At 58.9% G+C, this 24,369-nt stretch overlaps 8 protein-coding genes across 8 annotated transcripts; all 8 read left to right on the forward strand.

Annotated features, from left to right (window-relative positions):
- Positions 1–550: 550 nt before the first annotated feature.
- MKK02DRAFT_39297 (uncharacterized protein) lies at positions 551–3,783 on the forward strand (the record flags this gene model as incomplete). The annotated part of the gene is made up of 5 exons (XM_053090526.1): positions 551–1,486; positions 1,650–1,688; positions 1,757–2,272; positions 2,502–2,890; positions 3,108–3,783. 5 exons carry the CDS (start codon positions 551–553, stop codon positions 3,781–3,783), a joined length of 2,556 nt encoding a protein of 851 aa, XP_052943095.1.
- A 664-nt stretch (positions 3,784–4,447) lies between these two features.
- MKK02DRAFT_39298 (uncharacterized protein) lies at positions 4,448–6,837 on the forward strand (the record flags this gene model as incomplete). Its single annotated transcript, XM_053090527.1, has 5 exons — positions 4,448–5,697; positions 6,012–6,081; positions 6,139–6,244; positions 6,344–6,558; positions 6,592–6,837. The coding sequence occupies 5 exons, from the start codon at positions 4,448–4,450 to the stop codon at positions 6,835–6,837; spliced, it is 1,887 nt and encodes a 628-aa protein (XP_052943096.1).
- An 82-nt stretch (positions 6,838–6,919) lies between these two features.
- On the forward strand, positions 6,920–8,020 carry MKK02DRAFT_39299 (uncharacterized protein; the record flags this gene model as incomplete). Its single annotated transcript, XM_053090528.1, has 4 exons — positions 6,920–7,190; positions 7,240–7,477; positions 7,556–7,730; positions 7,772–8,020. The coding sequence occupies 4 exons, from the start codon at positions 6,920–6,922 to the stop codon at positions 8,018–8,020; spliced, it is 933 nt and encodes a 310-aa protein (XP_052943097.1).
- Positions 8,021–8,698: 678 nt separating this feature from the next.
- Positions 8,699–11,146, forward strand: MKK02DRAFT_29173 (uncharacterized protein; the record flags this gene model as incomplete). The annotated part of the gene is made up of 5 exons (XM_053087734.1): positions 8,699–8,816; positions 8,854–8,882; positions 8,955–9,161; positions 9,402–9,627; positions 9,678–11,146. 5 exons carry the CDS (start codon positions 8,699–8,701, stop codon positions 11,144–11,146), a joined length of 2,049 nt encoding a protein of 682 aa, XP_052943098.1.
- A 2,156-nt stretch (positions 11,147–13,302) lies between these two features.
- Positions 13,303–17,142, forward strand: MKK02DRAFT_29175 (uncharacterized protein; the record flags this gene model as incomplete). The annotated part of the gene is given in 8 exon segments (XM_053087735.1): positions 13,303–14,535; positions 14,715–14,796; positions 14,838–14,910; positions 14,942–14,973; positions 15,071–15,145; positions 15,324–15,516; positions 15,884–15,960; positions 15,980–17,142. The coding sequence occupies 8 exon segments, from the start codon at positions 13,303–13,305 to the stop codon at positions 17,140–17,142; spliced, it is 2,928 nt and encodes a 975-aa protein (XP_052943099.1).
- A 902-nt stretch (positions 17,143–18,044) lies between these two features.
- Positions 18,045–21,137, forward strand: MKK02DRAFT_39303 (uncharacterized protein; the record flags this gene model as incomplete). Its single annotated transcript, XM_053090529.1, has 5 exons — positions 18,045–20,141; positions 20,193–20,298; positions 20,356–20,810; positions 20,868–20,937; positions 20,989–21,137. The coding sequence occupies 5 exons, from the start codon at positions 18,045–18,047 to the stop codon at positions 21,135–21,137; spliced, it is 2,877 nt and encodes a 958-aa protein (XP_052943100.1).
- A 374-nt stretch (positions 21,138–21,511) lies between these two features.
- MKK02DRAFT_39304 (uncharacterized protein) lies at positions 21,512–22,490 on the forward strand (the record flags this gene model as incomplete). Its single annotated transcript, XM_053090530.1, has 3 exons — positions 21,512–21,859; positions 21,916–22,001; positions 22,043–22,490. 3 exons carry the CDS (start codon positions 21,512–21,514, stop codon positions 22,488–22,490), a joined length of 882 nt encoding a protein of 293 aa, XP_052943101.1.
- A 755-nt stretch (positions 22,491–23,245) lies between these two features.
- MKK02DRAFT_29177 (uncharacterized protein) lies at positions 23,246–24,352 on the forward strand (the record flags this gene model as incomplete). Its single annotated transcript, XM_053087736.1, has 2 exons — positions 23,246–23,899; positions 23,978–24,352. The coding sequence occupies 2 exons, from the start codon at positions 23,246–23,248 to the stop codon at positions 24,350–24,352; spliced, it is 1,029 nt and encodes a 342-aa protein (XP_052943102.1).
- Positions 24,353–24,369: the final 17 nt, after the last annotated feature.

Consider the following 24,369-nt stretch of genomic DNA (forward strand, 5'->3'; position numbering starts at 1 on the left):
GCTCGATGATACCATTAGCCACCGAGATCTATCCCTATTCAAATGCCTAGGTGGTATTGGCAAAACTTCTATTCGAATACAAGCATTTCCTAATGAATCTTGAATCTCTGATACAAATTCCACCCCAAAGCGGCAACTACAAACCCCCTTTCAAACGTCACACCGCAAACGGCTCAGCGCTCAAAGCTTGGAGCCTCCCGTTTGCTTGTCTAACCTCCGTCTACATCTCATACTATATCTATAATATAACCTCCTCGACGTCATATCGGACAGCTCTGGCAGCTCGTGCTCTGTCTGTACATCCTTCAGATCAAGTCTGAGTCTGAAATCAGCGGGAAAGTACCCTAGGGTATTACGCTTGGGCGGCAACGTTTTTCGCCTGGCCCCCGTCGCCCTCGTTCGAGCGTCAAGGTGTGATTTGCTGTCTCTTAGGCACCCCATCCCTTCGGTACGGTCCCGAGGCACCTAGCTATCTAGCCATCGGCGTCACAAATACCACTTATCAACCGCACACCTCCTCTCCCGCGAACGCCATCCCCATCAACCCACAATGATCATCCCGCCCGATCCAGAAAAAGACCCCCGCCTATTCCTCACATCCTCCTCAACACCCTCCCTCCTCCTCCCTCCCGACTCAGACTCGGATCTCTCGCCCGCCAACGCCAACGCGATCTCGGCGGTCGACTATCCGTATAATCCATTTGGCGACGACGCGAGCGTGCGCAGTGGCGTCGGAGGGGGCGGGGATGGGGATATTGGGGAGTTTCTGCCACCGTACGAAAGGCGGTCGAGGGGCGTGCCGGGGGATGTCCCGGGCGGACTAGCGGGTGGACGTGAAGGGGAGACGGAGATGAGGGAGAGAGAGAGGAGTGCGGGGTATATTGGGATAACGATCCCGAGTACCGGTCACGGCCCCGGCGCGGGTATGGGCTTGGGCATGGCGGGAACAGGTATGTGGATGGGCATAAGGGGTATGAACATCGCCGAGTCAGAAGGGAGCATCACTCCCACAGCCTCGACATACGCTTCTGGCTCTACCGCGCGATTCCCTACAATCCCCTCCGATACCGACACGGCGGTGGGTGCCGGATCATCCACCGCCAAGCTCTGGGAAGGGTCCTCGTCCTCTCCTCCCTCCTCTTCCGGAGCTACACCTCAGCAGGGGAACAGGAACGCCAGTGCTAGTGCGAGTGCACGGTGGAAAGGAAAGTCCCGGGCGTTTATGGGATTACCTACCAAATCGGAATCGGAGAAGGATCCCCTGTCGACGGGTACGGCACGCGGCACGCGAAGGAGTCGGTGGTGGAAAAAATATCGGAGATGGGTCTGGGGCCTGGGTATCCTGGGGCTTGTAGGTGTGGGGCTTATGATTGGGTTGTTGGCGGGCTTGAGGGGGACGCTGTTCAAGGTGGAAGGACCGCCGGTGCCGAGTGGGCCGGCGTGGCATGATGTCGAGCCGGGGGATAGTAGGTGGAATATGGCCTGGGTGAGTTGGCGTTGGACCGCTTGAGATTGGATTCTTCTTTCAACTCGTTCTCGACGTTTGGCTCAATGTTTCATCCTTTTCCTTATCCCCATCATACCTAATCATGAAACCGACCTGGTCGACGTCAAGCAAAGCGATCGCAAAGAAAGTAGCTGATTCCCAGGCGGACGGGTCTATGAACCTCACATGGACACAGGGAAGAGTGAGTGTCCCTGCCCTGCCTGCTCTGAGCACAGCAAGAGCAAGAGCAAGGACCAAGCTGATCCATAGGACGCACCCCCCGCCTCAGATGGCGTCTTGACAGACTGCAACACCTTCACCCCCTTCAACACTTCCGACCCATCCACAAACTTTTCCTCCCTCTCCACGCCGTACCCCTCCAACAAGCTCTGGGTATCGACCTACTTGATCCCCCTCCAACGGATAAATATGACCGCGGTGCCATACACGCTTATTCCCAGCCCGGATACCTTCTCCGGTAATTCTACCAAATCTACCTCGGGGACCTCTGGAAGTGCCACCGCTCCGGTACCAAGAGCAGCAACAACAGGCTTCAACGCCTCGACCTCGGCCTCGGCCTCGGCCTTCCCACTCGGTCTGCTCGCGCAGCTCCCTATTCTCTCCCGGGGGATCGCGTCGAGCGGGACCGTAGAGATTATAGGCCGGGACGCGGCGGACGAGGTGATTCAGGGTGGATCGGAAGGGAACGTCAGGGTGGACGTGGTGGTCCAGTATGGAGGTGCGCAGGGGGTTGCGGGGATCATGAGGGTGTGTGAGGTTACGCAGGTGGGTGGTGGGGTTGGGGTTGGGGTATATGTGAGTTGCGTCCCCTGTGCAACTTTTTTCGTACTCGCCTTTCCCCTCTATCGTTCTGCACGTCCGACCCTATCACTCCCCGCTTGATCCCTGTTGGACATGATCTTTCGCCGGTTTCCGCATATGATTCTCATCCGTCCCTCCTTTCACCACACTCGCCCGATTCTACTTCTGCCTCTTCGCAAGAGCTGACACCCAGACTCCCATCGTGACCGACGGGAAGATATCCAACCCTTACACGCTCGATCCGACCCAACTGCCCTCATTCCACATTATCGTCCGACTCCCGCCTTCCCTCTTCTCTTCTCCCTCCTTCGCCTCCTCTCCCTCGTCCGCGCCCTCGGCTGGAGCTGGACCACCCGGCCGACCACTCTACATCGCCGACATGGCTCTCCGCCTCGACAAGATGGGCGTGCGCGTCGGCAACCTCGCGGGAATCGTGGACTTTGGGAGCTGGAACGTGACGTCGGATAGGGGCGGCGCGGTTGTGGATTATGTGGCGGCGGAGAGGGTGTGGGTGCAGACTGCGGAGAATGCGGTGAGGGGGCGGTTTAATGTTTCGAAGAGTTTGAATATCAATTCTACGGAGTGAGTTTGGGTTTGAATCTGGGCTGGGCTGGGTTGAGGGACGGGAGCTGAGATGGGCGTCGTCTACAGCGGCGAAGGTGCGGCAGGTTTGGGTAGAGACGATGAGGGAATTTTGGATTGTCCGGAAGAGCCGAGAGCACATTTATGGCAGCAGAAGGATGGGAACGGGGAGACGGGGACGTCGTTGGCGCTGTCAGTGGACCAAGCTAATCCTCAGCTCCTCAATCGTTGCCGACATCATCCTGCACGACCCCTCTTCAACTCTCAACACCTCCCTCTCCCGCAGCTTCGTCGCCTCACGCGGACTTCCCCCATCCTCATCCCTCAACACCACCACCTACCTCCCTCTCCCCCCTTCCGACCTCGCCACGTCCCTCGCCAACTCTACCGCTTCCGTCCTCACCCACAACTTTACCCACACGGTCAATACCACCTTCCACACGACGGACGGGCTCATCCGCCTCAAATACATCTCGCACCCACCCACCACCGCCCTCCTCTCCTGGACATCCCTCTCCTCGGGCGAGATGGACGTGTCCGTCCACCCAAACTACGTCGGCCCGTTCGCCATCAAGAACGCATGGGGGATGGTCCGGCTCCCTCCTATCCGGTCTGGCGAGTATGACGATCCGCTCGGCACCGGGCGGAGGAGAGCGATTGTCCAGGGTGCGATTGGGATAGAGGATGGGAGTCTGTTTGCGAGGGGAGGGATGAATGAGACATTGCTGCCCCAGAGCGGGACGACGATTACGGGCGCGGCGTATTGGCAGGAAGGGAGGAATGGGACGTTGACGCCACAGGCGGTACAGCAGGGGGAGGAGGGCAGGAGGGGGAGTCAGATGGTTTGTCTGGGTGGGTGGGGGGATGTCACGCTGAGGTTTGACGGAACGTAGGCGAACGCAGCGAGCGCGGCGTAGCGAGCGTCCTGGAATGAGCTCATGAGGATGGTCTGCGGGGAGATGTTATTGTTTGTATGCATTTAGGTTGGTTCATTGCGGTCAGCTACGCCTCATGAGGGCTTGGCCAGTGCGCTGGCCGGCCACAGGAGCTACGATTGGACTACCGATCATTGACTTCGCCACGTCATAATGGGGAATGAGGAGTTGGAGACCCCGGCTACATCGATGCCGGCAGTTAAACTCAACACTTGGCGCGATGCCAAACTCTGATCGTTCGATACCTCCGACGCTAATACTGCCCATCCATCCATCTCATTGACAGCCATGCTCTGGCTCCCCTTCTCGCCGTACTCAAAGTATGTGCAGCAGTCGCGCCGCGAGACAGCGTGCACTGAAGTAGGAACCAGTCCTCGGCTCGTGAAGCGGAGGCGCGAGCGAGATGGAGGATCTCTTCTCTCCAAGCCTAGCCAAGCCAGTCAGGGCAAAGGAGATATAGCTCGATCAGGGGCTGGATTTGACCTTTGTGCCTTTTTGTGCTTGCGCGACGCGTCTATGCGCGATTTGAGCGAGGTGATGAGACGAGTACCGACTTGATCTGACTTGACTTGACTACTGACATCTCTGTGCCCGACTCTAATCTTTTCAGTTCACCCTCGAGATGATCACCTGTCGACTACCCACCAGCCGCTCCACCACAATCGTCGCCGTATCGGGCCTCACCCTCCTCCTCTTCGTCCTCCTGGCGTCCCAACTCGAGGTCCTCCCCAACTCCTTATCCACCACGACCTACTTCTCATCCACGTCCCTCTTTCGGAAAGCGGCGCCATCCGCCTGGTTCGCGGACGGCGGGTACCTTCGTCGTGACGCCTCAGATGCCTGGGCGACAGCGTACGAGATCCGAGATGCCGGAGTGGGCGAGTACTCGTGTGATGAGTATGAGATCACAGAGAGCGGGGCTCGGAGGTGTCTGAGCACCCTGAGGCTTATGCGGGCTCTGAGGGACAACTCGGTCGCTCAGGTCGATGCGGTGGCTATGAGAGTGGCAGGAGGCGGTGGAGACGAGGACGGAGCTAGCGTCCGGATGATGTTGGAAGGACCGGACGAAGGAGAGGGTGCGGTAGAAGAGGAGTTGAGGCGGACAGCCGAGTTGCTGAGGGGTATAAAGGGGAAGCGCGTCCTTTATCTCGGAGACAGCATCGATCGGTATCCGCTCGAAGAGCTACCGGAAAACTATCCCTCGTCCTCCCTCGTCGTCCTCGATCCAGCCAACGGTCACCTTCTCCGGCGAGACAACGGCGACGCCCCCTCACCCTCCCCCGCTCCAGCTCCAGCTCCCGCCGGACCGGTCCGCGGCCACACTACCACCTTCTTCAACGTCCGGATCGCCAACTCCATCCTCTCCAGCCTGGCCAACGATACCTCATACCACCCTGCCCGTCGACTCCATCCCGACGACTTCCGGATCGACCTCCTCTTCACCTTCGGCCTCCTCCACTATCCCTCCATCGACGACTTTATGGCCCGCATCGCGCAGCTGGACGGGCTCACCGGTCCCGCCTCTTCATCTTCTTCATCTCTCGCTTCCGAGTCGTCATCGGCAACAGCCGCTAAGGCTGCGTATGACCTCATCTGCGTCAATGTCGGATTATGGGATATGGAGGACATGCACAAGATGGGGGACCACTCTCCGGGCGGTCTAGCCGGGATCGCGTCGGCCTGGATCGACACCTACGTCGACCGGTACATCAACCTCATTGGCCGTCTGCGGATCAAGTACGGTGCCCAAATCCCCATCGCCCTCCGGCTTACGCACGATACGCACCACGTCGGCAATTCGGAGCACTTTATAGGCCGCTCAGATCGGAACATGTCCGTCAAGCCCAGCGGGAGGTGGCGAGGCGGACGGGCGTGAGGCTCTTGCCGTTCGGTCAGCTTATGGCGTCGCAGCCGCCGTATTTTATCTGGGACGGGATGCATCCGAGTCCAGAGGCGAATCTGGTGCATATGGAGACGGTGTTGAGGATGGTGCAGGAGAGCTAGAGGCTGTTGATGCAGGCGGGGAGTGGGGGCTGGGCACGGAGAGGGGAATGGGGTGACGAGTCTGCGAAAGTCATGTGTAGATGGTGAGCGCTCTCTTCTCTGATGGGCAGACTTGCTGCAGCTCGTATGGCAGCTTGAGGTCATTGAATTTAGCTGATGCTTCAGACTGTAACGACTTGAAGACCGCAGAGCAAAACTCATCTCGAGCCAGGCGGGCATATTAGCTGGCTATCTCGGCTGGCGCTTCGGAATGTGAGCGGTCCTCTCCCACCCACGGTGTCTTATGCCAGAGCTGAGCTGACGTTTCAGTCAAGCAAGGCCATCGTCATTGCCGGATGGATCCACAGCAAGGGGAGGGGAAGAAGTGGAAGATCGACGAGGAGAGAAGGGGATGAGGAGGGTTTGCGATGTATAGGTACGTTCCGTGATCTCACTTGCTCTACCTCGAGCTTCGGTATAGCAGGATTGAGTCGGTCAGATGATCTATCCTTTCCAAGGACGAGCTAACGAACAGATACATCGTCCACACTAGCCGTTACTGTGGAGACCGATCCGACCGCTCCCGCCGCCCCTCCATCACTATCGGACCGCCCTTATTTCTTGTTCCCTGCCACCGCCACTCGCACCAACACCTCCCGTCGTCGTCCCCCTGCCCTCCTTCGGACGCCGCCCAGGCTCGGCCGGAGTCGAGTATCGAGGAATCGACCAAGGCGCAGCAGAGGGGATCTAGTACGTCAGCAAGAGGACAACGCTGATATCCAGCCAAATCTCGCTCACGTCGGTGTCAGGAATATCGACCTGCTCAAGAGGACCAACCCCCCCGCAGACACCCCTCACCTTACCCAGGACCGAAAAACATGGGAAGCGAAATTCTGGGCGACCTGGAAGCAGGCTACGGACCTGGACGGGTTTGACGCGCCCGAGGAGGTGATGAACGGCGCGTTTCACGACGCTCTCGCTGAGGCCGAGGGCGAGACGTTCTTCTTCGACGACATCGACATCCGTTGAAGAGTCAAGAAGGCCCTATCGTGTCTGTCGGACTCCGGAGATACGGTCCGTTGCCAGGAGGGGCCATACCTACGGGACCGGTATGCCTATCACGAATTCATCTACTCCAGCCCCCGCGTCGCTCGACCCGCCGCATCACCCGCCGCACCACCTGCCGCCCCTCCCACCGCTCCACCTGCCGCCCCTCCCACCGCTCCACCTGCCGCCCCTCCCACCGCCCATCCTGCTGGTCCTGCTGCCGCCCCTCCCACCCAACACCTGCCGCCCCTCCCAACGCCCCTCCCATCGCTCCACCTGTCGCCCCTTCCCCCGCGCCATCCCCGACTTCGTCCGAGGCAGAGGCGACGCCGTCGGTGCCCCCTTCGGTCGAAAAGAACAGTGAGGATGTGGTGATGGCGCAAGATGATGTGGTGATGGCGCAGGAGGATGTCGGGATGGCGCAGGCGGATGAGGGGATCGCGCTGGAGGATGTGGGGATGGCGGAGGAAGATGGGGCGGACAATCAGTCGGCCTCGGCCAACTCGCCCCAGGTCCCTGCCCCGACCGGTGCGGATGGGGAGAAGATCTGTCTAAAGTTGAGCACTACGATCGTCAAGGTCGAGCCAGGAGCGGAAGAGGTCGATGAAGACAAGTCGGAGGCGTAGACAATGTCCGATGAGGAGTCGAGCGGGGGAGACGAGCAAGTCGAAGAGGAGCAGGAGGATGATGATGAGGGAAGCGCCTCAGAGGATATGGCGTTGGTGGAGCCGTCGATGACCCCGGATGGATCAGACGAGGGTATGATTGAGTGTCAAGAAGGTGAAGATAAGAAGGAGGAGGGCGACGAGGAGGAACAAAGTGACGAGAAAGGCGGGTCAGAAATGGAGGAAGATGACAAGTCGATCGAGTTTGATGTGGACCCGATGATGAGGTGGGAAGAGAAGGCGACACGGAGGATGTGGAGGATGTGATTGATGATGGAGGAATGGAGACGGAGGTCGATGCGTTGACGGACCATGCGGTGACGGACGATGCGGCTATAGGTGGGGACCAAGACGCGGACGGGGATGATGCTGAAGGGGAGGATGATGCTGGAGGGGAGGATGCGAAGCTGGTGCGGGAAGTGGTTAAGCGGTCTACACCCCAGAGAAAACCTCTCTTCACGATCGAAATTCCCTCCTTCGACTTCACTGGAAAGTCTTGACGGCACGTCACTATCCCGACTCCACCTCCCTCCTCCTCCCCCGCCATCCCCGCCTCCCCCGCCACCACCTCCCCCACTGCCCTCTCAGGCCGTCAGCGTCATAAAAAAGAGCCTCGCACGTCCAAAAACCTTGACGACGAGCTGTTCTGCCTCCCTGGACAGGCTGAAACGGACAATCACTCCAGACCCGGTCCCGTCACCCGTATTAATGCCACGTGCGGTGCGCCCCCTTTTATCGTCGTGCCTCTCAGCGGCGAAGCCCCCCGCCGTCCCCACTGGGCCCGGTCAACAGGTGAGAAGGAGAGGGTCATCGTGCGGCGCGGCCCGGCCAAGTCACACGAGCAGACGCGCCCCCGAAGCAGCCGTGTCAAAGTACGTACCACTTTCACATCCGGAGCCTCAGCTGACAGATCAGGCTACTCCTTCCGGCTGATCGGGCAAGTGAGGGTGTGTAGGGCGGTTCTGTAAGTCTTTGACATCGCTTTGTTTTGCATCGCTAGCATCTTAGACCGAGGGACGTGATCGTGCGAAGGGTAGAAGGAGTCTGTAGAATGGCTGTATGGATATCCTTTGGTACGGTGCTGCATCTCTCATCCCGTGGTGAGGGGTAATCCGGTCCGTCATGTTGTGTTCCGTATTGTCGTACCGTGCAGCAGCCTTGGGGGCGGTACCTGTACCATGTCAGCTACAGCGCAAGGGTGGCTCAGTGGATCGGCACCTGGCTCACCGCTGATTATGGCGATACCGTCAATTATCCTTGAGAGCTCCATCGTATTGCTTCTCATCAGCGCATGTCGTGTGTAGTACTCACGTAAACTGATGCTCGCGTCGAGATTCCACGTTGCTCGCAAAGTACAGCCCAGTGCGCGATGTCCTCTTTCCCGGCCAACGGCGGTGCGGACCGCGGGGACGAGGCACGGACTCTGCGAGCTAGCGCCAGCTCTCTCAGCTTCCTCCCCCTCCATCTTCACCGACACCTCCGATTGCGCAACCGACCCCCTCCTCCTTGACCTCCACATCCCCGTCCTCGTCGTCCACCTTCACACCCCCATTCATCCCCACATGCTGCCCGTCCGCTGTGTGCGACGACGATCCGGTTCTCCATCTGCAGCTTGACCTTGTCGTGCTCGCCGGCTCCGTGGTAGGTCGAGAGCAGACATTTACTGCCGGACCACGTGGTATCGCAAATGTACTAGAGTAAGTTGGCGGTGCCCCTTGGGATACCGATGCGGATCGCCATGGATCGCCGAGAAGGTCGAGGGTCGAGGCAAGGGAACTATTGAAGTTGAATGGCGACACCCATTGATCGTGAAGAACCGAATGCAGCGCAAGCTTGAATGTCGTGGAATGGAAGGATAGAACCTTGCCGTAAGACTTCCAGGCACGGGTGGTCAGGGAAAGGTCACGCTCCATTCACGTTTACGTGCTAAAGTTTCTAGTATGTACTCCGCTCGCTTCCGCTCCGTTCGTACCTCATCCTGCCAAGGTGTCAGTGCAAGCCTCCGGACCCTGCGTGCCCGTGGAGCTCGGCGCTCGGCCGTGGTTACTGATTGCTGCTCTCAGGCTCCGCGGACTAACAGACCCTAACGCAAGCCCTAACCAATGCGGTATGCAGCTGTCGTAGACGTACGCAGAGAGTACGCAGAGGGACACACAGGGCCACAGGCACAGGGCTCGGCTCGGAAGCGGGCGAGCCAGAGCAAACAAGTCCCCAGCAACTCAAAGCCCACTCCCCCGCGCAAACTTACCGAGCCTCACGCATTCGAGCCACGTCTCTTTGTCTACCTCTCTACGCGCTTTGCTCAGCATCCAGCACCCCTCACTTACCCTCGCTCTCGCGCCATGATCAATCTCACCAAGACAAAGTCAGCTCGACTACCCGCCAATCGCGCGGGCAGCATCGCAGCCGCTTCGGTCATCGCCTTCTTCCTCTTTATCGCACTAGCGAGCCAGCTACTATCCCCCTCCACAGCCACCAAGCACTACTTCTCCTCCAGTACGCTCTTCCGCAAAGCACCACCGTCCGCGTGGTTCGGCGAGGGCGGGTATCTGCGGCGGAATACGACGGATGGGTATGCCACGACGTACGAGCTGCGGGATGTAGGGAAGAAGGAGTATACATGCGATGAGTATGAGATCTCTGAGCTCGGGGTCGGGAAGTGCACGAGCACGCCCCGGCTCGTGAAGGCGCTGCGGGACAACTCGATTGCTCAGGTGGCGGCGGCGACGGGTGCCCAGCTACAGGTGGAGGGTGGCAATACAGCTGGGATTGTCGAGGGCGTGGACGAGGAGATTGAGCCAGTGGAGGCGGAGTTGAGGCGGACGGCCGAGATCCTGCGTGGGGTCAAGGGGAAGCGGGTGCTATATCTCGGCGACAGTATCGATCGATACCCTCTGGAAGAACTCCCCCTCGCTGCCCCCTCATCCTCCCTCCTCGTCCTCGATCCCGCCAACGGTCACATTCTCCGGCGAGACGACCCGCCCGCCGGACCCACTCGCGGCTGGACAACCACCTTCTTCAACATCCGTCTTGCCAACTCCATCTCATCCTCCCATGCCAACGATACCACGTACCACCCTTCCCGCCGCATGCACCCGGACGACTTTCGTATCGACTTTCTCTTCACCTTCGGACTTTACCACTTCCCCAACCTCGACGATCTCACGGAGCGCATCGACCTTATGGACCCCATCGTCGGCTCGGAGGCGCCGGCGGAGTATGACCTCATCTGCGTCAATTCCGGGTTGTGGGATATGGAGGCTATGGTCTACCCAGCTACCCCTGATCGCGGCATCACCTCGGAATGGGTCGATCGGTTCGTCGATCGGTATATCGCCCTCATTGGCTTCTTGCGGACCAAGTACGGCGCCCACATCCCCATCGCTATACGCCTCACACATGACACACACCACAATTACGACGCCCAGCACTTCAAGCCACTGCGGTCCGAGCATATCCGCCAGGCGCAGCGCGAGGTAGCGAGGCGCACAGGCGTACGCCTCTTGCCGTTCGGCCAGCTCATGGCTAGTCAGCCGGGCTTTTTCCACTGGGACGGTATCCATCCGACACCGGAGGCGAACCTGGTGCACATGGAGACGGTGCTGCGGATGGTGCAGGAGAGCTAGGAGGTAGAAGCACGGTGGATCAGGGGCTGAGGAGGTGGTGATAGGGAGTGGGTGTTAGGGAGGGGTTGGACGTATCGAGAGCATAGAGGTGAGCCCATCCTCCGTCCTCTTTGACGCCAGCGATGGCGGGTTGGCCTGCGCGGGCTGTCTGAAGAGAGGACACGAGCTGATAATATAGGTGATAGATATAGATGCGGGACAGCAGCTCGGATTGCCCGAGTCAGAGGAGCGGATGAGGTGGATTTGATACTCGGCGGACTGGGCATGACAAGTTTGGGACACTGTGGGTCTGGCTGTGGGGGATAGGTACGTTCCAGATCTTGCTTCCCCTGCATACCCCGGCTTTGTTCCGCTCAGTGATTTATTGGTGGAGGGGACGAGCTGATGAGCAGGCGTCGCCGTTGGACCTGCTCTATCCCACCATTTTAGATCCCCCCATCTTATCGTCTCTAACTCTCCCGCAGGCTAAACCGGCTACCTCCCCACCCGTACCTCGCCGCCGTCACCTGCTATCCCTCTGCCCCTCCGTATCATCCCCCTCATCCTCCACCTCCCACTCGGCCTGCCCCACCGTTGCCTTCGCCGCTGGACGGCGCGGACGGCGTATCGGTCGCTGGCCTATGTAGCGCATCCGCTCTCCAACTCGATGGATAGGCGTATGCAATGGTGGTGTGCATGAAGCGGATGAGGATCTACCGGGGGTGATGGGGCGAGACAAAGCGGTCGGAGCGGGCGGAGCGGGTGGAGCCGGCGGAGGTATGGCGGTGGAGACAGCCTGGAGGGAGTGGCGTGCGAATTGGGAAGCGGATGCTTTGGCTCTTTGAGGGGGCTGCATACCCGACTGATGAGTGAGTATCTCCCCTTTGTGGTATGGGCCCAGCTACGGGCGGAGATCAAGGAGGGGGCAGGGAAGGGTTAGAGCTATACGGGAGCCAGAGGATCGATGAGGGGATGGGGCACGTCAAGGGGACACTGAGACTCGAGGACGAGCTGACATGCTAGCTCCCCAACTATCATTGATAGACTTGGATACTCAAACACCTCGATCCCACGCCAATCCCCGTACATCCGGTCACCTTCTCATCGGCTCAGCTACGCCGCCACCGCACTGCGCTGATCCGCCCTCCCATTTTCCCCCAGCCCCCTCGCTTCGACCTCTTTGCTGCTCGGATAGTCGCCATGCCTGATCTCGCTTAGCAGGACATGACTGTCAATGGCATCGGAAGAAAAATGGTGGACTGGGAGTATAGAAGAGCGCAGCCGTCTTGGTGAGGCAGAGACGAGAGACGGGAGGAGGTCCGTGGACATCAATTGTGGCCTTGAGGATGGATCTTACTTTCTTTACATCTGCAACGCAATGAGAACTTTTGCTATGGGCGTCCGGTCTAGAGCATGCTTCTACTGATATGCACCTCTAGCACGAGCCGGGGCTACTGATCGCTTGGTCACGAGGACTTGGCATTCACCTTGCCGGAGCTGTTATCATTTTCAGACTGGTGCCTGGAGTCGGCGCTCAGTGGCGTGCCAAGTGGGGCCTCGTGTTCTTTCGGGGCCTGGGCCACGTCCGGGGCTGTCCCTCTAGCAGCAGCTTGGCTTGCATTGGCGTCTTGGGGCTTGCGGGCTCCTGCCACAAGCGGGCTTTGCATGTTACCACATTCCTCCCGCTTAGGTCATCCCGTGACGGCGTGACGGCATTTTTCTGTAGCGGGAGTGGCTCACTCAACCTGATCTGGTGCATTTTTCGATAGGCTTTTGATCGATACACCTTCTGTGCTCGCAGACCTCCACGCGTAGAGCGACACTCGATGCTAGTAGATCGAACGAGAGCGGATCGCGGGAGCTGAGCGAACGCTAGGCAAGTCCCGAGTGGAGATCACCGATAGCGAGGGGATCAGGCACAGGTCAACCCCATCTCCCGCTTGAAGTCGTAGCATCGCTTTGCAGCTCATCCCAGCCCGCATTCCTGCCGTCTATGCCTCGCCTAGTCACCTTAGCCTTCTGCGGGATGGCTCACACGGCAAGCGTGATGCTACGACTTGGCCACTTGATCGATTGATAAATCGCGACAGCTCTTCAAAAGCTGACCCTTGTGCCGACCCAAATTCAGCTCGTCTTCTCTCACTTTCCCACTTACCTCCCAGCTCGATCTCAGCGAGATGAACACCACTCGATCCACTGCAAGCCGGGCGGGCAGCCTCGCGGCGGCCTCGGCTATCACCCTCCTCATCCTCCTCGTCACCATCACCCAGATCGCTCCTCCCAACCTATCCAGCACCCGCCTTCTTTCCTCCACCACCCTCTTCCGCAAAACACCCTCATCCGCATGGTTCACAGATGGCGGCTACCTCCGGCGGGACCCGTCCGACGGCTATGCCAGTACGTACGAGTTACGGGATGTTGGGGAGAAGGAGTACGCGTGTGACGAGTATGAGGTCAGCGAGAAGGGGACTAGGAGGTGTACGAGCACGGTCCGCCTCATGCGGGCTCTACGGGACAATTCGGTTGCTCAGGTGGAGGCGACAACGCGTCGAGGACTACCAAAGGGGAGTGGTCAAACGGTGATACTGGGTGATGGGGAGGCGGAGGGTGCGGTGATTGAGGAGACGGTGGAGGCGGAGTTGGGGCGTACGGCCGAGATGCTACGAGGACTCAGGGGGAAACGGGTCCTCTACCTCGGAGACAGTATCGACCGATACCCTCTGGAAGAACTACCGCTCAACCTCCCCTCGTCCGCCCTTGTAGTCATCGATCCCGCAAACGGCCACATCATGGAGGCCGGCGCCACCCCTGCCCCGGGCGCACCCGTCCGAGGCCACACCACCACCTTTTTCAACATCCGGCTCGCCAACTCCATCCAGTCCAGTCACGCGAGTGACGAGACCTACCACCCCTCTCGTCGTATGCACCCAGACGACTTCCGTATCGACCTCCTCTTCACATTTGGTCTCTACCACTACCCTACCCTCGACGACTTTATGGCGCGCGTGGCCCTCATGGAGCCCATCGTCGGCCCGGACGCCGAGTACGACCTCATTTGCGTCAATGCCGGATTATGGGACATGGAGGCGATGATGTACCCGGACAATGACGGCAAGGGGATCAGCGCGTACTGGGTGGACCAGTACGTCGATCGGTATATCGCCCTCATCGACCGCTTGCGCGCCAAGTACGGCGCCCACACCCCTATCGCCATCCGCCTCACGCACGACACGCACCACATGTACGATGCGTCCCACTTTAGACCGCTCCGCTCGGAACACGTTCGTCAGGCGCAACGGGAGGTTGCGCGCCGAACGGGCGTTAGGCTTTTGCCGTTTGGTCAACTCATGGCCAGCCAGCCGGACTTTTACATTTACGATGGGGTCCACCCGACCCCTGAGGCGAATCTGGTGCATATGGAGACGGTATTGCGGATGGTGCAGGAGAGCTAAGGGGGTGATTGATCTGGGTTGCGGCGCGGATAGGGGGATCGAGGGAAGATTTCGTGAAGGTCGTGAGGGTGAGTCTGTTCTTCCGGGAGCTGTAGCTCATCACAAGCGTTCAGAATGGAGCCGAGCTAATGTTGCAGACGATAGAGACTCAGAAGGGTTGGAAGCATCAGAGCTGGACTGGTCATGGATCGGGAGGGGATTGTGCACTTGGCTTTCGGAGTGAGTTGGACCTTTCAAATCATGCAGAGATGTGACAGAAGCTGACGTCTGCCAGCTGCTCAGGGGTCTCACAACGGAGGAAGTGTGCAAAAGAGAACCGACGGCGGCGGTACTGTCAGTGGAGCGGAAAGGGGCTGAGGGGCAGGCGAGGCGATATAGGGGGATTTGGAGATCTAGGTACGTTCAAGCTCTCCACTACCGTCATGTCCACATTTCCCCTTCTGCTTCACTCCTCGAGTCTCACTATCTCCTTAGGCAAAGTGCTTACCATCAGGCGGCATCTTTAACCCCCTAACTCGGGAGACCCCACCCGTCCCTTTCCCTCTTCTTTCACCTCAGACTCGCCAACGTCCGTTTCCGTCCGCGCGGATATACCGGCCCCGGCGCCCCTCGACGAGTTGACCGGGCCTCGTGGAGGCGCTCGGGAGTCTCTGAGAATAGGCTGCTCGGTGTGACCTATTGGGGCGAACAGGTTTTAAGAGTGAGTCTCTGCCCTTGTCGGTCCAGAGCATCGAGCTGACGTCCAGCTCATGAAATCTTCGGCACCGCACGCAAGTCCTCCTCAATCTATAACACCCTCACCGCACTTAGCCGCCTCGCGTACCGCGCTCGGCTCTCTTCACCCTTCCCACCCAGGCTATCCCTTCCTCTCCCTGCCGACCTTATCACCGTTCCCACTGCCGAGACCGACCGACCTCTGACCGGCTCAATATCTTGCAAGTGGGTTCTGACCCGCGGCCGGTGTACAGGCCTCCTGAGAAGCGGAAGATCTGGAGTCAGGTGGCGGTTCGGGTAATGGAGGGGACATGGTTATGGTGCTGGACAGGGCGTAGGCGTGGGGATCAGGGAAGTGTACGGGATAGCGGAGCAGGGAGGGACAGCATTCTGGTTATATCCTATCTTGATCGTCATTGAGCTTGCTTATTGCGCGGTGTGGACTCACTAGGACCGAGCGGGCTAATACCCAAGAGACTGCGCAAGACGTCTGGACTCAACAGGGCTGCCTAGGAGACTGACGCATGCTGACTAGGACTGACGAGGCCAGCGTGGGATGCGTTGACGTGCGCCTCATGGGGCTGACCTGAAGCGTATCGGGGTATCATCGGCCGAATAGCTGCGGCTGCGCGGGCGGAGTCTCAGCCGTACTGTCTGGCTGGCCCTTGAGTGAGTACGGGATGCGGAGGTGGATTCGACGCCATCCCGACGTTTCACATGTTACTTGGCTTGATCGTCGAGGCGCGGAGTTCGGGCAATAGGGAGATGAACCTGACACACTCACTCGGCGTGTATCATCTTCGCCCAGGCGCAGTCCAGCGAAAGGATGGGCTGGTTAGAACGCGTAGGAGCAGAAGGCAAGGGTCGGATTACGAAGGATGTCTAGCGAGGAACAGTCCGAGGCGGAGTGGGCGGAGCTGGGAGCCCTTGATTGAGCGTCAGGGGAGGTGCTGGAACGTGAAAGAATGGTCCGCTGGGGACTCGAAGTGTATGGGGTTTGGGGGGATTTGGGACTCAGACCGGATCAGATTGGTATATAATCAAGAGCAGCGAAGCGCTGATCCACCGCCTCTTCCCACTCTCACCCCATTCCCACCCATCATCAGCATCATCCCATTCCCCTCACCTGCTTGTTCTGCCATCTCACCTACCCGTTCGCTACCTCTATCGGATCTTCCCTTCCCCTCCCTTCCCAAGATGCCTACCCCTACTGATGCCATCGACGGTCACACGTTTGGTAGTCTTGCTTCATCCATGTGCCAAACGCTGAGCAGCTGCATCTTACGAAGGAGCAAGAGTGATTCTTCCTTGCCCTCTGTCTACGAGTCTTCTGCTCAGCCGACGATCACTGAGCTGTCGCGCATGCCTTCAAGACCGGTCGCGAACACTGCGACCGACGCAACGGAACATCCTGATCAGGCCCAACCTTCCATGGTGTCTGGTGCTACTGCGACCGCCACCGCCAGTACAACCGACAACGAAAGAACCTCGCGGCCGTCGCGATCGGGCATGGTCACCATCCCCTCGAGGACTCACAGAGGGCGCCCTCCCTTGGGAAGTACCAGGACTGAGGCCTCGAAAAGATGGCCTGTCTCAATCCATCAGAACAGAACTCATCATGCAACATCGGCGACGGGAGGGCCGAGCGAGGCCAATTCGGAGATTCGCACAACGCACGGCGACGCCACTGGAACCGGGCACATCCCACGGCGGGCAGGATGGAGCGAAGGCGACCACGGCGTCAGTGGGACTACCGGGGAGCATCATCCAGTCATTATCTCGTATGGGACATCTGCCGCCCCGGAGAGCAGCTTGACGATCGGGAGGTCCGGGGGAGATGGGCATCACTAGCCCGCGCGAGCTGGAGGGTGAGGTGACTGGTCGCACAGCAGGGAGCGACGATGCATATCTGTACTATCATTAGACCACTATGGCGCAGAGTCTCTAGAGCTGCCATATGACCACCGCGCAGCGGCAGAGTGGCCATGTGATACATGCCGTCATACCCCACATTCCTTACGCGGGGTTGTGTGTTTCAGATTTTAGCACCAAACTCAACTTTGGTGCTGCTTCTTTTTGTCTTAGATCTATCATCAGGCTATGTAGATGACCCGCCCCTCTCTACGACAGGCCTACTCAGCGATCTTGCACAGGTGTACAGAACAGGTATCGCTCTGCTAGAGCTCGGTGGATCACATAGAGCAAGCCAGGACCGTGCCGTAGACGGTTCACTCAACCTGCGCGTTCAGCTTCCAGCGCGTTTTGACATCGTCCGACCAGGGCATGCGGCTATCGGTCCTCTTTTCCCTCAACATAACCGTCTCCAAGTCCATCAAGCCATGTCCGGTGGTCTGACAACGGGATACGGCGTAAGCATCCGCGTTGTCAAGCTCGGACAGAAGCAAAGCTTATAGATCAGGACACGCCACCTGCTGGGCCAAGTCGGCTTCTGCAGCAGAGCTACAGCTTCCCTACAGGTCAGGTAAGCTGCCACACGTCCTCAGTCGTTCATGGATTGCACAAGCTGTTACCATCAGACCGCACATCATACCCCAAACGACCCATTCCCAAACTTTTAACCTGGCCCTCCACCCCTTCCCACTCCGCCAGCCTACACCCGCCCCTGCCCTCCCTACAAAGTCTATCAACCCACACCTATCAATCCCGACCCCTTCGCATACCCCACGCACATCATCCGCCAACGAGCCTCGCCCCCTCTGACCCTCCGCGAGCCCAGCGCCCCGAGCTCCGGCATGTTCTCCACGCTCACCACGCCCGTTCCGACGTCGGGCTGCGCGCGTGATGTACAGCATGTACGAGGCGAGATGGTCAAGAAGGGGTGGTACGATTATCCCGCGACGCCGGGACAGGGCGCGTTTGCTGGGTTTGGGAGGGCGTATGTCGCGAGTAGCCCGACGGAGGATCTAGGAATGGGGTTGGGCATGGGCATGGGGATGGGCACGGCAATGGGGATGGAGGAGGATGGAAGAGTGTACGAGGGTGTCAGGGCGGAGGCGGAAGAGCAGAAAAGAGGGATGGTATTGCGGATGGACACGGGCTCGACGGATGATGGGGGGACGTACAAGGGCAAGGGCAGGGGACAGGGGGGATCGAAGTCGAGGATGGATACTGGCTCGACAGATGATGAGCGGGAGTACAAGGGAGAAGGGCGGGGACAAGGGGGACCGAAGCTGAGGATGGATACAGGCTCGACGGCAGACGGGAGGGAGTATATGGGGGAGGGGAGGGAACAGGGGGATGTGTTGTTGAGGATGATGACGGGATCGACATCGGCTGCGAGCCCTCTACCGGAGGAAATGGCGTATGAGGGGGAGCTGAGGGGCGATGGGGTAGTCATGCGGATGACGACATCCTCTTCGTCCGTACCGAGCCCTTCACCGGTCTTCGGGGCACTGCAGATTCCTGCCGCCGATCAGCGGACCACACGCCCCAACCGCAGACCCACGAACCCCTCGGAGCACCCAAGCGACGAGGACGCGACGGGTAGTACGGTCACTCACGAGCGCACATCCACCAATACCTCCGACGGGTCCCAGTCTACCCAACCCAGCCAAGCGACTCCCCAGTACCAAGTCGGACCCGCGCTATTGACCGAATCGGCCAATCCCGCGCTCACGTCCAACTCGGCCTCATCCTTTGAGAACGACCGCTCCCCCAGGTCACCCTATACCGCCCCTTCCAGCCTTCCCGTATGGCTCGTACCCGCTCCGACTCCTCCGGCCGTACAGACCCCATCTTCGTACTTTGGCGCACCCGCCGAGGTGGTCGTCTCCCCGGAACGATTCACGCCCGCCGTGACCCAGTTCGTTGGCTTTCCCCCTCCGGATACTGCGCATGAGATCTCTGAGGGATTGAAGGAAGGTGCCGCGGGCATGGCGGATGAGCAGGGGGAGGATGAGGACGGGATGAGGGTTGATGGAGCAGAGGAGATGGCGGAAGTGGTGATTAACAGACAGGCGAGACAGCAGAACCGGGTCGTTTCGGACGATTCGACGATTTCGGCGAGGACGATCATGCCGAGGGAACAGGCGATGCTCTCTGCGACTGTTACGCCGGCGATGCGAGCTACTCAGGCGGTGGTGCCAGAGACGACTGAGGGATATCAGTACCGGTGCGTATATGTCTTTTGCGTCTTCGTGCATCTCAGGCTCCCTACTCTCCCTGCGATACTGAAACATGCCTTCCCGCCTTCCACATCCATCCAATTCATTCCAGACCACCTTTCCACCTCTTGCCCTCCACCCACTACCTCCCTCCTTTGTTCCCCCATTCTCAAAGGTAGTACCAACCCGCCCCGTCTCATCCCCCAAATGTCTCACAAACTCCAACATTCCCCATCTGCTCCTTATTCTCAACTCCACTTTTACTCCGCATTCCCTATAGCCGTACCTGTACACCCCGCCCGGGTCCAGAATCAAGGAGCTGACATGGAGTTTCTTATCTTTTCCCCACCTTCGACCTCCGCACCTACTTTTCCCGCTCATCCCCCTCAACCACCTTATCCCGCAACGCAACACCACGCCGACGATCCCCGCAAACAACCCATATCTGGGACTCACTGCTATGGCGCGCCCCAACCTCAACATCAACAAACATACGATCCCACCTCACCGCCTCCGCCCCCTTTTGACATTTCGCGGTTCGCGTTCAATCCGGCCCTTCCTTCCCTGGCGGATTCGGCGGCGTATCCACTACCGGTCGTGACGCCCGCTCGTACTCGTGCTCGTGCTCATGATTCTACCGGTGTTGCGGGAAGCAGGCCGGGAGTATCGCCTGGGGATGGGCTGAGGGCTATGCGGGATCTAGAGGAGGACCTGGCTGTTAATGTGGTCAGTTATTTTGGGCGACTAGGTGGAGGAGACAAGAGCTGATGGGGGTAGGGTCTAGATGTGGATGACTGGGCAGACGTCCTAAGGCGGTGGTTTCTTCCTCCAGCACGTCTGACGCTCACCCTCACATCGACCACCGAGGAGATCAGGCAATTTAGTGAGCTACCGCCTCCCTTGATATCCTCCCGAAGTAAGCGCCCAGCTTACAGACCAGACATCAATGCTCAGATGCTCGCCCCCTTCTTCTGGTCCCTTCAGAATAACAGGCTGACTGCCCAATCCCTCCGCTTATCCGAGACCCGCGAGACGGCCATCATCTTCGATACGCCCTTATCGTCCGCCGACGCCTCCCGCGGAGACAGTAGGGAAGATCGAGGCGTCCAGCTCCAAGCGGACGACTTTCGCTGGAGGTTTGGGTATAAGGATGGGGAGGTGCTGGAGTGGGAAGGGACGGTGGAGGTTGTTTGGGCGGTTACGGGCGGAGTGGAGGGTGGGCGGGGGCACGGGAGTGGCGGAGAGGGTGGAGGAGGTGGCGCAGGTGCTGAACGGCTGATGATTGAGAGATTGGAGGTGGTCGTGCACGAGTGGAAAGCGGGTGTCGGGTCGACCGAGGTGGACAAGGAGAATTGGGGCTGGGGGATACCGGAAGATGACTTTGAGGTCCTAGAGGTAAGCTTGTCTTATACTTGACTCTGCTTTACGAGACTGCATCAGCTGATAGGATAGATGATAGAAGCGTCGGAACACTTCGAGCCGGTCAGAGCTCTCGCAGAGGATGAGGAGTTGGGGTTTGACGGTGAGCACAGCAGCACAACGCGACGGACCGATGAAGCTGACACGAAAATAGTCGCGCTAGAAAGGCTCCTAGGCAAGTATGAGGATGGAGAGACGTATCTCGGCGAAGGGAACGAGGATGGGGATAGTGTGATGAGCGAAGATAAGATGGAGGAAGTGGACTTTGGGATGGAAGGTGGAGCAGGTGAGGGAGACGCGTGAGGCGGCGAGGGCTGAAAAGCCGCAGGTGTATCGAGCGACCATGGGTGCTTAGCAGGTAGTCGATGTCATGCGTAGAAGAGCAGGCCGGGAGGGTCCAGAGGAGTAGTAGTAGCCTGTAGGGTACACCATATTGTGTAGGTAGAGAGTGAGAGGTAACATGAAGATAGATGACCTTGCTTGCGGTCGGACTAATTTTGGAATCCGGCCGAGGGAATACCCGAAGAGTCCGACAGGTCCACCATTTACCTCTCTTGCTGATATACCTCAACTTCAACAGCTAGACCCCCATCGAGGGCCGTATAGAAGCCGCCCCAGCCTCTCTCGGTACCGGAACTGCCAATATCGCCCTATCCATTGACGATCCCAAGCTCACCATGCCCAAGCTCTCCCCATCCATCAAATCCCTCCTCTCCGCCCCCATCTCCAATCCCCACCCATACCCCCTTCCTGCCCTCCCAAAGCTCACCTCTACTCTCGACACGATCCGCTCCCGCGCCTCCTCCGCTGGCGTCGGCACCGAGGCGTGGCTGACCGTCCTCTCCGCAGCGGGCGTAACGGTCAACTCTCCGGCGAGCTATGTGGGGATCTGGGAGTGGGCGCGGCCTATCCTGAGGGAAGGGTATAAGGTGTCGAGTGGACGGAGGGTAGAGGGGCTGGAAGGGGAGCGATGGGGGGCCGGGGTGTTCCGGGAGGTCGGGCTGAAGTGTATCAGCTTCAACGGGGTGAGTCTGCCAGTCTGCCGGGACAGGAGGGGGTAAAGATGGGAGCTGATGGGTAGATTCCGAGATCGATCAATGCCTTGAACGCGCTCAGAGATGCTCTCCCTGAAGAGATCAGTAGCGGTCTACCTACTTCATCTACTCGGTATGTCTCCTCCGCTCCAGAGATACCCAGCTGACGAGTAGCGACCCCACACCCGCCAATATCGAATCCATCACCTCCCGCTCCCGAGCCCTCTGGGACGCAATCTACGCCCCGCAACACGAAAAGCTCATCAACAAGCTGGACGCTGCCCATCCCGACCTCCCCGTCCATATCCTCAACTCGCACTATGGCGCCCTTCTCTCGGACCCCTCGTCTGATCCCAGAATCCCAAGAGCAGGCCGGATCCTCACGTCCATGATCGCCATCACATGTCTTCGGGCGCAAGGGGGCGTATCCCCACAGGTTCTGTCGCATGTGTATGGGTTGATGAAGGCTGCGGATCAGCCAGGGGAGGAGGGGCTTGAGGGGAGGGAGTGGTTGATCTCGGAAGAAGGGATCAGGTGGGTGCTGGAGAGTACGGATGCGGTGTGTGCGGTTGTCAGAGGGGATGGTGGCAATGGGGTGCCGGAGGTCAAGGCCAAGCTGTAGGCGATGGTCTCTGCACGGCGGAGGGAAGGTTCGAAATCATCCAGGTGCTGCTCACCTCAGTCTGGCTGATGCTCATCCCGCTGATCTCAGCAATCGGATACTCATGCATGCTCATCGCTGATGGATGGCACCATGACTCGTACTACGGATATGGCTCCCCTTACTAGTGACTGGGCCGGGGGACACCGCATGACGCCTCAGACCCCCAAATCCTGCTCGACTGACGGCTAGCTCACGCAGCGGGAGGTCCAACAATGGATGCTTGCTCTGATACGTGTAGGAGGTGAGTGACCTTCTGATCCCTGAGCACGCAATACAGCACCACCGGGGCGATCCTTCGACGATGCAGCACACTGCACGAAGCGAAGCGAGCTCACCCTGGGCCAGAGGGGGCCTTCCTGAGACCATGGCATCTAGGCTGTTTCAATCCTCCAAGAGTCCACGATATCGCCTTGGGGAGCTAGGAGTCAGAAAGGAGAGCTGACAAGTCAAGAGGACTGAGGACGAAAAGTGGGGAGCCGAAGTGAGGGTGGAGTTGAGAAGGCATGGTCGATTGGGATGTCGAACGCGCGAAGGTGAAGCTGGCCTTCCGAAGGAAGCCCAGGTATAGCGCAGGGCTTTGATGCTGGGGCGGTACAAGTAGCACATCGACGAGAGGGAACCTCACTTTCTTCCCTCGATCCGATTTCCCCTCGCACACGAGTTCATCGCCCCAATTGCACACCCACTACTCAGTATCACTCATCCTCACTACCATGCCTAATTTCCACAACGACATTGCGGAGTTTGTTGGCTTCCTGAAGGTCGACGGCTCTTCCAACGCCACCCATCCCGGGATCTTTCACACTTCTCCCGGCGCTGCTCCACTTGACACAAACCTCAAGATCTCACAGTCCGGATCGTCCACCGGTGGTCGCCTGCGCCTGCGCCCACGCATCTCGTTCTCTCGTACCGACGGCGTTGCCCTGTACGATGACGAGCGCGAGGTCATCGAGATCCAGATGGGACTCGTACTCACCGGGACGGACGCTTACGCAGAAGTCAACAAGTTGCTGCAGACAGAGAAAGCGGACGAGGACATCAGGAAGATCATGGATACCTACTCGGGGACTCTGGATTTCTCCAACACAGACAAGAAAGTCAAGGGGACGCTGGCGAGATTGAGCAAGATTGCGGGAGGGGATCTCCGCGAGTCCTTGTCCGGCCAAGGAGACACATTTGCCTCCCGTACGGTGTGTATCAGCAAAGACGGCAAGGACACCAAGATCATCGACATCAATCCTCAGTGGCCGGCGCCCACCGAGCAGGCGTCCAACGAGGCGGCGTCGTCCGAGGGTGGCGGCGAGGGCGAGAAGAAGGGGTGGGTTGCGACTATTTTTGGTGGAGGCGCGAGCAAAAATACCGAAATTGTCTAGTCGCTGGTGTGGATCTGCAGTTGACGACCTCTCATGTATCGTACGTTGAGTCCTTCCGACTCTGACCTGGAGTATTGGCTGTATCGCAAATGCACTCACTGTCTTCAGACGTCGACTGGTCATCTGAACATCGTTGATTCTGGGAAAGAAACGGTGTACTGCTGCTCCGGTCGTACTAACACGCTAGGTGCCAGCTTCACCGCTGGCTCACATAGCGGCTTGAATCATCAGGAGCCTACTTTGCCACCCGCGATACTGGTCACTCGGAGGGGGGTCGTCCCTCGCGATAAGCCTCGATTTGACCCCCAAGATTGGTCCGTTCTCTGGCCGTGGAGTGGCGACTGCGCAATGAACAAAAGAAATCAAGCTGATACGTGTGAGAGCACCAACTTCGACTACCGATCACGCCATCCTACTCCCCCAGATCCAGGAGCCGAGCACGAGTAAAAAGTAGACGAGGCTGT

The sequence above is a fragment of the Dioszegia hungarica genome (genome assembly GCF_025882075.1).
Source record: "Dioszegia hungarica strain PDD-24b-2 chromosome Unknown MKK02contig_19, whole genome shotgun sequence".
Lineage (NCBI taxonomy): Eukaryota > Fungi > Basidiomycota > Tremellomycetes > Tremellales > Bulleribasidiaceae > Dioszegia > Dioszegia hungarica.